The sequence below is a fragment of the Myotis daubentonii genome, chromosome 5, assembly GCF_963259705.1.
Source record: "Myotis daubentonii chromosome 5, mMyoDau2.1, whole genome shotgun sequence".
Lineage (NCBI taxonomy): Eukaryota > Metazoa > Chordata > Mammalia > Chiroptera > Vespertilionidae > Myotis > Myotis daubentonii.
Genome location: NC_081844.1, coordinates 73026486 through 73039341, shown reverse-complemented (window position 1 = coordinate 73039341; position 12856 = coordinate 73026486). Strand labels below are relative to the sequence as shown.

The 12856-nt window shown below is 49.0% G+C and overlaps 1 protein-coding gene across 1 annotated transcript in view; it reads right to left on the bottom strand.

Annotated features, from left to right (window-relative positions):
- COL23A1 (collagen type XXIII alpha 1 chain) overlaps window positions 1–12856 on the bottom strand; it is a 261421-nt gene that overhangs the window by 39111 nt on the left and 209454 nt on the right. Inside the window, exons 4-5 of the mRNA XM_059698141.1 lie at window positions 2578–2585; window positions 1041–1067 (exon numbers count right to left, since the gene is read on the bottom strand). Coding sequence (XP_059554124.1) covers window positions 1041–1067; window positions 2578–2585 — 35 coding nt within the window. The remainder of the gene's footprint in view (window positions 1–1040; window positions 1068–2577; window positions 2586–12856) is intronic.

Below are 12856 nucleotides of genomic sequence, written 5' to 3'. Positions count from 1 at the left end.
GGTCACCCAGCTAGGAAGCCCAGCATTGGAATCCAAGCCCAGTTTCCCTGATGCCTGGGGCTGACTGCCCTCCACAGCCTCTTGGGACCCCCGGACTGGGACCCCCATCTTGCCTCCATCACCAGGGACTGGACAGATCTGGCCGTTCAAGAGGCCTCTGAATCAGTCCACGTTTCCCTCCCCGGCCTGTGGCCCAGGACAAACACATTTCCCCACACCCGTGTTCGGCAGACCACGGCATGCGAGCCACATGTGGCTCTTTGGCCCCTTGAGTGTGGCCCTTCCACAAAATACCACGTGTGGGTGCACAGGTACAGTGCGATTGAAACTTTGTGGCCCATGCGCAGAAGTCGGTATTTTGTGGAAGAGCCACACTCAAGGGGCCAAAGAGTCGCATGTGGCTCGCGAGCCGCGGTTTGCCGAGCCGCAGTTTGCCGACCACTGCCCCACACGATGGTCCTGCCACACTCTCCTTCCACAGGCTCGCCCCTGTGCTGATGCGTCTGGACTTCTATGCAGGACACAGCCCCGGCAGCTGCCTTTCAACCTGCTTCTTATGTGGCCTGCACCCGGCCTGGGCTGGGGACGTTGATTCCAATATAAGCTACGTTTTAGGTTTAATTGTAAAAGACCTGGCAAGTGATGACATCACAAAGGCCAAACTGGAACCAAGGTCTCCCGCCCCCTAGGGGTGACGGCCAGGGTGGACGGGACGGGAGTTCTGGGAAGAGGGTGCTCCATAGCCCAGGGCTGGGCCCTGCGAGGGCAGGCAGAGGGCAGGAAGAGCAGGGCTGGGGGGGCGGGCTCAGGACAGCAGGGCGACTTCTCAAAGCGCTTTGCCTTCCTGCAGAGCAGCTGGAGCTGCAGGCTCCCCACCAGGCCAGCCCCGCAGATCAATAGATCAATGCTAATCCCTCCAAGAAAGACCAGTCCCTGAGGAGCAGAGAGAGAGAAGTGCAGACAGTTAAATAAAGGCTCGGAGGAAGAATACTGGCTTGAGAGAAAAGGGCAAAGAGAGCAAAAAATAAACGGCAAATTACCGGGTAGCCATCTCGTCCTGATTGCCCCTGTGGTAATTAATACGTCATTAATAATCAGACTTTCGGCAGAAAACCATATGGCAGCACTTAGCTCTCAATCGGGCCCCACACCGCTCCCCCCAATGATCTATGGGTTTGCAGCAGAGGCTACTGGTGGGTAACTGATGCCTTTGGGGAGACTCAGGGCTCTGACAAGTCTAGGGGATGGAGCACCCCATTTCCTGCTGCCCTGGGCCAGGCTGCAGGGGCCACCAGGGCACCCATCCACACGAGTCCTCCCAGGGCAGCCGCACACACATGGTGAGGGCCACAGGGGCACAGGGGGCTCCCAACAGCGCTGTCACAGCCACCAAGGAAATGCTCCTAAACTGCCGAGAGGCTTAGAGTCAGATGAGGGCTTCCTGCCGGCTGCCACTGGGCGGGGGAACTGAGGAAGGCAGCGTTCGAAGCCCGAGCTATGGCAGGGAGGCATTCACTGCTCCGGATGCTCTGTCCCGCGTGCTGGGAGCACGGCCTGCCTGGCCGCGTCTCACAGGCTGGCATCCAGCTCAGGTTGCAGCCTCAGGATCTGCATTTTGTTTTGTGCACTTAATAGTTCAACCGCACGTTCACAACCCCCAGCTCCACAGCCCTCTGCATTATGCACTTCGGCTGCCTTCCCTGTGACGCCAGGAATGACTCCACTGTGGGAAACTGCCTGTCGCCATCAACCTGCACACTCCTGCTGGCTGGCTCTCGGGCTCAGCGGGCGCTGCTAGCGCCGAGAGGCCCGGATTCTGAAGGGTGCCGACCAGGAAATGAATCATGGTAAGTGGAAGTAGAAAATAAAACAGTCATCCGAAAGGAATTCCTTCGGAAGGTGCATTTTGACTCGGGCAGGCTCTCAGCGTGCTTCTTGAACGGAGTCGCCAGGATTGGTTGGGCTCGGAAACCCCGGCGCCATGGCTCATAGACTTGTTGCGTTTCTTGAAGAAGAACCGGGTTTCTGGGTGGATGATCCCCGATGTTCAATGCTGCCTCGGCCACCAGTGCTTCCCCTACACCTTTCTCAAACCCAGTGCCCTTATGGCCCGCTGCCCAACCCGGGGAGCCAAATGGATTTTGGCAGAGAGAAACGGAGCCCGGAATCTAGTTACGAAGCCCAACTCATTCCTGGCGTAACTGCTGGACTCCAGAGCTTTTTGTGCCAAAGCACGTGAGACAAAAACCATAGAAACAGACCCACTGCTGCAGGGCAGTTAGAAATGTGGGTGTGGTGCTCGCCTTCTGTGCTCCCTGGAGCCAGGGCCTGGGTGAGGGGCAGCCAGGCTGCTGCCCGCTCTCTTGGAGGGCAAATGGTCACAGGGGCAAGTGGAGCCTGCTGAGTTCTGTGCTTGCGTGCATCTACAAATTTAAAAAGATACCACCCCTGTCTGGACTGATTTTTTTTTTTTAGGACACACCTCTCTAACTAAGTATTATTTTCAAGGAAGTGCCACAGAGAGAGAACAAAATGTCTTATCTTTCAGGAGCAGAGAGCATAATCCAGGGCACTTACTGGAGGACCTGCAAAACACAAGCAGAGAGGCCACAGTCAGAACCAAAGGGAGAGAGGTCCCCATCCTGGCGGGCCCGCCCTCAACAGCTACTGGCCTCCCCTCACCAAGGCTGAGACGTTGTCATGGGCCCCAAAGCGAGCGGCCGGGCGAGGGAGAGCCTGTGCCCTTGTGGGGCTGGGGTGGGCGTGTGGGGGTGAGGACAATCCCGCACACACGTATGGGTTAACACACTCCTCTCAGGAGGCTGCTGCTGGTCCCTGCTGGGCCACCCGTGTTGGATCTTGGCCATCCAGAGAGGAACTGAACCTTGTTCCTGCCCGAAAGGACAAATTTTGGGAGGGACTTGGGGAGAAAACATTTGGCGCAGAGGGACGAGCAAGCATAGGGCTCTGGGATGTGTGGGACTGAGCAGCCGTGTAGACGGTGCCGGGGGCCCAGGTGGGGGTGAAGGGCTCCGGGCTCGGGTGCACAGGGCACTTGGAGGAGATGCATTTAGAAGCTCAGGTGCTGCTGGTGCCACCAGCTGGGCTTGTCTCCGGAGACGCGGACTCATGAGAACACGCAGACTCATGAGAACACGCATGACACCGACAAGCGTCCTCACCTTCTGGTGTGCAAAGCACATTGCATATCCATGATGCATCTGACCTTCTGGACAATTTGTGAGAGGAATGATGAACACTCCCATTTGACAGGCGACAACAGAAAACAGTGGCTTAAGGCCACGTAATTGGTTAGGTGCGGAACTCAAAACCCTCCATACTTTCCACTAAGCCATGTCTGCTCCCTGCCGACCTGGGACTACGGTCTGGACAGTGGGGCCGCACAGGGAGGCACGTGATGGGACGCAGGGGTGAGTGCAAGAGGCAAGATCTCGGACTCAGAATTTTCCTTGGAAGAACAGATATTGAAGAAACAATTACACAGGTGAAGGCACAGGACCGGATCGAGGCTGGACCCACTCAGGACGGGAAGCTAGGCTGAGTCCAGAGTGCGAGGGGTGAGTCCTGGGAGAGGAATGGGGAGAGAGGAGCATGGCAAAGATGGGAAAGCTCACAACACGCCAAGATCACTGGGCTTTTGGGGGCTGCAGCAGGAGAGGGCTGGGGAGAAGGCAGGGCCAGACAGAGCACCGGGCTTTGTCTCCACATCATGACCCAGGGGGTGGGGGGGTGGGGCCCCGGAGGCCTGGGCATGGAGGAGTGATTCGAGGGGGCGGAGTGGGCAAGGGGACACGATGCAGCTGCTCCTGTGTAGGCCACGCGGCCTGGACTCCTGCTGGCAGTGGAGATGGGAGGGACGCATCAGGAAACACTTGTGAGGACAGACAGGTCTGGGTCTCTGATTTAATGGTGGAGGTGGGGGTGGAAGGGCGCATGGGGCATGGAGGAAGGAGAGAGGTGAGACAAAGATTTTTGACTTGAAAACTGATGTATGATGGTGCCAGTACCCACGAATGGAACATGGGGCTGTGCGTCCCCTGAGTCTAACTATGGCCGGGGCAGGGCTTTGGTCATTGGACACCCACACAGCTGACGTCTCACTTTCAGCCAAACACCTTGCTCCCTGTTTTACAAAGAAACGAGAAGCTGCTGGGTGGACGCCCCGTCCTCTTCCCGATGCCACACGCACACACCTGCCTGCACCCGGGCCTGCGCCCCCTCCTCTCCGGGTCCCTCAGGTTCAGGCGGAGCTGACTCGCCTCCACCTCCCTCTCGGCCCGTCACAGGCGGGCCCACCTCTCAGGCAGGTCCTTCCCACAGCTCTGAAATGTGCTCCAATTCCTGATTTTATTTCATAATTAAAACAATTTTTTTCAATTACAGATGACATAGAATATTGTATTAATTTCAGGTGTATATAACTTATGAAGGATCACCCTCGTAAGTCTAGTACCCACTTGGCACCAAACGCAGTTATTATAATATTGCTAACTATATTCCCCATGCTGGACTGTACACCCTGTGACTACCCTGCAACTACCAATTTGTACTTCTTAATCCCTTTACCTTTCCCACCCAGCCCCCAAACCTTCTGTCACCTGGCAACCATCAATTTGGTCTCCGTATCTATAGTTTTTTTCCCCTCCTATTTTGTTTATCTATTTTATTTTTTAGAGTCCACATATAAGTGCAGTCCTACAGTATTTATCTTTCTCTGCCTTATTTCACTTAGCATAACCCACTCTAGGTCCATCCATGTTGTCACAAATGGCAAGATTTCATTCTTTTCTAAGGCTGAGTAATATTCCATTGCATATTCGTACCAGGTCTTTTTATTTTTTAAATTTATCTTTATTGCTGAAAGTAAAAGATGGCCCCTCCCCTGCTTTTATCCATTTATCCACTGATGGCCACTTGGGTTGCTTCTGTATCTTGGCTATTGTAAGTAATGCTGCAATGAACATAAGGGTGCATGCATGTTTTCAAATTAGTGTTTTGGGTAAGTACCCAGCCGGGTCATATGGAAGTTCCATTTTTAATTTTGTGAGGACTCTCCATACTGTTTTCCATGGTGGTTGCACCAACTTGCAATTCCATCAACAGTGCAGGAGGTTCCCTTTTCTCCACATCGACAATGACTGCTTGTTGACAGCCATTCTGGCAGGTGTGAGGTGCTCTCTCATTGTGGTTTTGATGTGCATTTCCCTGATGATTATGATGGTGAGCATCTTTCACTTGTCTCTCAGACATCTATACATCCTCTTCCAATTCCTCTGATCAAAAAACATCCTTTGCTTCCACACCCTCCTCTGTTCCTGCTCAGTTCTCCTCTCCCTCACAGCCACGTTGCAGGAAAGAGGTGCTGGGAGGTGGGTGGTGTGACAGATCACTCAACCAGTGAGGGGGTGGTCCAGGCTAGAAGCAATACCGTGGGACCCCAAACCATGGCACCATTCCCACTCTGGGGGGCCAGAGTGTGAATGGCAGCATTCCAGACTGGTCCTGTAGCTGGTGGAATAAGCCACATCTAGCCCATCCGATAGACTCTAAAACACACGGAGCCACGCCCCCTCTCGGGCCCGACTGGCACCGTATCTCCAGGGCACCAAAGCCTCGCAGGGGCACTACCACACAGCCTCCTGACTGACGCCTTCTTCTGGGCACCCCAACTCCACCAGCTACAGGTGCCTTTAAAAAAATGCCCACCCCTTCCCAGAGTTCAGAATTGCACATGGAATAATATCCAAACTCCTGCTCTCCTGTGTGCACCTGCTCTCATCAGTGCCCACACGCGGCTACCGCACTCCACCTGCTCTCTAGGTTCCCCAAGGGCCCGCCGTCTTTGGCCTCAGGACACTCACATCTACCGTGTTCCTGCGCTTGGCAGGCCGTGGTTCCTAACCACCACCTCGGAAAAGCCTTTCGTGAGCATGAAGTCTCAAGACGTCTCTTCACCCTTGGCCCCACTGAATTCTGTCAGCTCCCTGCTATTTCCTTTCCAGCACCAATCACACTCTTTAGTGATTAACTATTTATTTGTGTGTTGTTTATTATCTGTCAGCCCCATCAGCAAGGCAGCTCCCTGAGAGCTGGGCCCCATCTGCTCAGCTCCCCACCGTCTCCCCTGCCTCGCACAGGGCCTGGCAGGCACATGCACTTAGTAAATGCGAGCGGAATAGATGAGGGGCACCCGGCAGGCTATCGCCTCTGCTACGCCCTCCTCACCTCACTTCCCCCCTGGGGTTGTGTTGCGGCTGCAGTCGCCTCTGGAGACGGGATCTGGGGCCTGCAGCAAGCGGGGTACACAAGATGCTGGGTGGGTGGGTAGGTGGGGGGGGAGGGCCTGGCTCAGGCTGTCCAGGGGTCCCTGCTTAGGGAGTGAGGCTGGCTGGAGGGCCCCCATCCAACCATGTGGTGGTCCCCCCGACGGCCCAGCTCATTCTGCACACAGCTTTCAAACATGTGTTCCAGGCATTGGCTGGATCTGCTCACTTTGCTGTCAGGAATGTGGGAGCAAGTAAATAAGAGCCAGATGACTTGGGAAGTGAATGAAATGAGTGAGAGAGTAGAGGGGTCAATGACTGTGGCCTCTTTAACTGAACTGATGTGGCCGGACAGGGTTTCCCACTTGCACCCTGAGGTTGGGAGGGTGCACGAGTGGCTTGTTGACAGGTAAGCAGAGGTGTGTAGAGTTTCTGCGGCCCCACTGTGCCCACCTTGAGCTCTTGCCTCCTCCCAGGATGATCATTGCCTGAGTGTTTCCCAAATGGAAAAGCAAACTGGGAAGAATATTTCCCACTGCCTGGCAGGTGCCCAGCTGCATGCTGGGAGGTAAGGGCTGGCCTTGGTGCCTGAGGCTACCAGGTCACTGTCCATGCTCACAGCCCACGCCTGCTGCTCTGTGTTGCACCCGGACTGCTGATGCCCACTTTTCCTGTCCCCTGCTCTGCCCAGGAGGCCCTGGCTCTGACCCAGGCCTCTGCCTCCCACAACAGGCCCTGGCTCCTGACTTTTGAAAACCCAAACCTACCCCAGCATGAGGGCGACCTTCAGTCACGCCTCCAGGGTTTCCCCAGTGGAGCAGAGTGAACCGAGATGAAATGAGGCTTGGGGGTTGGCAAATTCAGAGCCAATAATGAGTTAGTGAGCGGGCACTTAGCCTAGGCCTCAGGCCCTGGCTTTAATTCGACCGATTCCATCAGGGAGTGTCAGGCCTCAGCACCCTGGCTATCTGAGCGAGGTCTGTTTTCCCTGAGGCGAAGGCTGCTCCTGTGAGGTGGGGAGGTGCCTCTGGATTGCTATGAGGACAGTGGGAGATACTGTGCATGCGTTAGGTCCTCAGGACAGCCCTGGCACGGAAGAGGCACCCAGACACACGCAGGCTGGGATTCCAGTCACGCGCAGCTGAACAACGGGGATTTGTCCTGAAAACCATGTTGATAGGCGATTTCGTTGTTGTGTGAACATCGCAGTGTACTTACTGGCTCCCCGGCTACAAACCTGTACAGCATGTTACTGTACGAGACAACATGAGATTAAATCAAGCTCGAGGGGTGATGCAATCAAGAGGCCTGGTAAACTCGAGATGGAGGAGGCTGCTGCTGGTGTAACACAGAAGCTGTTCCACAGCAAACTTTTAAAAAATATATAAGTAGAAAGACTACACTCTGAAATAACAATGAAACAGATAGTATATAGTAAATGCATCAACCAGTAACTGTTGTTAATTATCACGGTCAACTCTTCGGTACTGTACGTAAGTGTATGTGGTGCACTTTTTTACAACGAGTAGTGCAGTAGTTCTTTTTACACCAACATCACCACAAGCAACTGAGCAATGTGTTGCACTACAATGTTGTGATGACTATGATGTCACTAGGCAATAGGAAATTTCCAGCTCCTATTTCATCTTATGGGACCACTGTCATATGTACGGTCTGTTGTTGACCAAAATGTAGTTATGTAGTGCATGGCTCTATAACATTTTCTCTCTCTCTCTCTCTCTCTCTCTCCCGGCCCCCCCCCCGCCCCCCCCCCCACACACCCCTAAGATTGTAGGGAGAAGAGAAACACAGAAGCAGTTTTCCATCGTTTGGCTCCATGTTGCAGAATAAACCCTGACTATACAACAGGTTTGAAGAATCTCCTGTTTAAATGACACCTCAGACAGGCCTCCAGCATTTTGGCTCTGATGGCATAGTCAGGTATAAGACCCTGGAATTCAGGGTGTAGCAGGGCAGCCTGGGTATGGAGGGGGTTCCAGCAGGTGCCCTGCTCAGAACTGTGCAGGGCAGGCAGTAGTGCTGCTTAGAAGCCTGAGTGGGAAGTAAACATATTAGATAAAAAACTCCCATACTCTTTTGAGATATAATTCACATACCATTGAAATTCACTTTTTAAAAAAAGTATACACTTCAGTGATTTTTGGTATAATCACAAAATTTTATCCTTCCTTTCTTAAAAAATATTTTTATTGATTTCAGAGAGGAAGGGAGAGGGAGAGAGAGATTGAAACATCAATGATGAGAGAGAATCATTGATTGGCTGCCTCCTGCACACTCCACACTGTGGATCGAGCCTGCAACCCAGGCATGTGCCCTGACTGGGAATTAAACCATGACCTGCTGGTTCATAGGTTGATGCTCAGCCACTGAGTCACGCTGGCTGGGCCCGCATATGCCCTTTATAATCCTCTTCTTGAGGCCGAGGATTGCACCGGCAACCAAGGTATGTGCCCTTTAATGGGAATCAAACCCGAGACCCTCTGGCCACTGAGCCAAACCGGCCAGGGCAAGTTCTGGCTATTTTGGATTCTTTGAATTTTCATATGAATTTTAGGATTAGTTTGTCAATTTCTAAAAAGAAAATCCAACTAGGATTTTTGTAGAATTGCATCAAATCTATAAATCAATTTGTGGAGTATTGCCATATTAACATTGTATCATCTTCCAATCCGTGGATATAGAATGTCTTTCCATTTATTTAGGTCTTCTTTCCTGAGTATTTTATTCTTTTTTGTAATTTTGCAAATGGAACTGTTTTCTTGATTTCATTTAAAAATTCTTCATTGCTAGTGTTTAGACATAAAATGGACTTTTGTATAACGATTTTGTATCGCACAATCTTGCTGAGCATGTTTGTTAGCTCCAATACACTTTTGGTGGATTCTTTAGAATTGTCTATATACAAACAAGATCATGGGGTCAGTAAATAGGATAGTTGTACTTCTTCTTTTCCCACCTGCATGCACTTTATTTCTTTTTCTTGCCTAATTGCCCTGAACAGAACCTTCAATGCAATGATAAATACTAGTACAAGTAGCAAGAGTGGACATTCTTGTCTTGTTCCTGATCTTAGGGGAAAAGCATTCACTATTTCACCATTAAGTATAATGTTAGCTATGGGTTTTTCATAAATGCCCTTTACTAAATTGTGGAAGATTTTTTTAAAAATTCTTATTTGTTGAGGGTTTTGTTTTTTTTTTTAAATCATGAAAGGCTGTGGATTTTGTCAAATGTATTAGAATGATGATGTGGTTTTGCCTTTTATTTGATAATATCATGTACTAGTGCCCCAGTGCACGGATTCGGGCACATTGAAAGGATATTAATTACATGGTGACTGGCGGGGCGGGACTGGGTGAGATGGGCCAGATGCGCCTGGAGCCAACCTCCTGTGGTCCCTCCCTGGCCAGCCGCACCTGGGGCAGTGCTGGGGCTTGAAGGGCCTCTGTGGAGTGAGCAGGGTCCCTCTGGCAGGTGGAGTCCCTTGGCCTGGCCTGCAGGGTAGGGCCAAAACTGGCTCTCCAACATCCCCTGAGGGGTCCCAGATTGCGAGAGGGTGGTTCTTGGGTGATGCATCCTGGAATTGGGCTCCCTCCTCTCTGGTTCCGGGGTGCGTCACCCAAGAACTGCTGCTACCAAGTCACTGGAGCTTGGCAGCTCCTGCGTTGAGTGTCTGCCCCCTTGTGGTCATTGCGCATCATAGCTACCGGTCGGACGGTTGCTTAGCCTTTTATATATAGACTAGAGGCCTGGTGCACAAATTTGTGCACCAGTGGGGTCCCTGGGCCTGGCCTGTGGGATCGGGCCGAAACTGGCTCCCCAACATCCCCTGAGGGGTCCTGGGTTGTGAGAGGGCGCAGGCCAGGTCAAGGGACATCACCAGTGCATGATCAGGGCCAGGGAGGGATGCGGGAGGTTGGCCAGCTGGAGAGGAACTGCGGGAGGCCTCCAGGGCATGACTGGCCCATCTCACTCAGTCCCAATCAGCCAGACCCCAGCAGCAAGTTAACCTACCAGTCGGAGCATCTGCCCCCTGCTAGTCATTGCTTGTCATAGCGACTGGTTGACTGGTTGACTATCTGCCCCCTGGTGGTCAGTGCACGTCATAGCGAGCAGTTGAGCAGCCTTAACATATCATTAGCATATTACGCTTTGATTGGTTGAACGGCCAACCGGATGACTGGACATTTAGCATATTAGGCTTTTATTATATGGGATTACCTTGATTGATTTTGGATGTTAAACAAATAAATCCCATCTGTTCATGGTGTATAATATTTTTGATTTATTGATGGATTCATTTGTTAGTATTTTGTTGAGGATTTTTGTGTCTATATTCATAAGAGATACTGGTTGGTAGTTTTCTTTTTTTGTGGTGTCTTTGTCTGGTTTTGGTGTTAGGATAAATTTGCCCTTGAAGAATGAGTTGGGATGTGTTGCCTTCTCTTAATATTTTTGGAAGAGTTTATGAAGAATTAGTATTAATCTTTCTTTAAAAGTTTGTTAGAATTAATCAGTAAAGTCACCTGATTCTGGGCTTCTTATTATGGAAAGCTTTTGAATTATTGATTTTCTCTCTATCTGTCTATTCTTTTTTTTTCTATCCATCTATTCTTATTTTTAATTTCTTCTTGAGTCAGTTTAGGCAGTTTGTATCTTTCTGGGAATTTTCCCATTTCATCTAGATATTGTAATTTGTTGGCATACAGGTGTTCATAGAATTCCTTTATAATCCTCTTCTATTTTGTTAGTGATAGCCCTTCTGTTATTCCTGATTTTAGTAATTTAAGTGCCCACTATTTTCTTCTTGATCAGTCCTAGGTAAAGGTTTGCCAATTTTGTCGATCTTTTCAAAGATTCACTATTGGTGTTGTTGATTTTCCCTGTTGTTTTTTATTTTCTATTTTATTTCTTTCCACTCTAATTTTATGGTTTTCTTCCTTCTGCTTGCTTTGGTGTAAGTTTGCTCTTCTTTTTTAATATAGGTATTTACAGCTATACATTTCCCTCTAGGCACTACTTTAGCTATATTCTATGAGTTTTGGTATGTTGTGTTTTCATTTTCATTCATATACTAGTAATACTATTTTTTTATTTTCCTGTGGTTTATCCTTTGAGTTATTGGTTATTTAGAAGTGTAATATTTAATTTATCCATATTTGTGAATTTCTCTAATTTTCTTATGTTATTGATTTCTAATTTAATTCTTTTGTGGTCAAAGGACATATTTTATGACTTCAATCCTTTTATTTTTTTAAAAAATATATTTTATTGATTTTTTACATAGAGTAAGGGAGAAGGATAGAGAGTTAGAAACATCGATCAGCTGCCTCCTGCAGGCCCCCCACTGGGAATGTGTCCGCAACCAAGGTACATGCCCTTGACCGGAATCGAACCCGGGACCCTTCAGTCCGCAGGCCGGCGCTCTATCCACTGAGCCAAACCAGTTAGGGCTTCAATCCTTTTACATTCATTGAAGCTTGCTTTACAGTTTAAAATGCATTCTATGCTGGAGAATGTTCCATGTTCACCTGAAAAGAATGTGTTTTCTGCTGCTGTTGGCTGAAATGTTTTATAGATGTCTGTTTGGTCTTGTTGATTTATATGTTGTTCATTTATTATGTTTCTTTGTTGTTGTTGTTTTGTATGTTTGTTCTATTCGTTATTGAAAGTGGGGTCTCCAACTATTAATGCTAAGCCGTCTATTCCTTCAATGGTCAGTTTTTGCTTCATGTATTTGGGGGCTCTCTGTTAAGGTGTATATTTAGTATATAATTTTTAAAATACCCTTTTATCATTATAAAATGTCCTTATTTGTCTTAAAATCTGTTTTGTCTGACATCAGAATATATCATTTGCATGATATATTTTTTCTCAGCATTTTATTTTCAACTTACTACATTTTAAAATCTAAAGTTTGTTTCTTATAGTATATACTAGAGGCCCAGTGCACGAAATTTGTGCATGGGTGGGGTCCCTAGTGGCTGCCAGCCAGGGACTCCCTTCCCGGGTTGCCGGTTGCCGGCTGCTGGCTGGGGTCTTCCTTCGTTCCATGCCGCCCCCTGGTGGTCATTGCACATCATAGAGAGTGATCAAACTCCCGGTCAGTCAAACTCCCAAGGGGACACTTTGTATATTAGGCTTTTATATATATAGATAGTTGGATCATGTTTTTTAAAAATACAATTAAAAATTTAAAAATTGTGTCAATACACACATAAAATTTATGACCTTAAATATTTTAAAATCTACAATTTAGTAGTGTTAAGTATGTTTATATTATAATATATTCAATCTCTGGAAGTTTTCCATTTTGAAAAATTTAAACTGTACCCATTAAACAATAACTCTCCATTCTTCCTCCCCTCAGTCCCTGGCAGCCACCATTTTACTTCCTATTTTTATGAATTTATTACCTCCCTCAGTAAATGAAATAATACAATATTTGTCTTTTTTGTGACTGGCTTATTTCACTTGGCATGGGTAATGCCCTCAAGTTTCATCCATATTGTAGCATGTGTCAGAATTTCCTTTTTAAGAATGAATACATG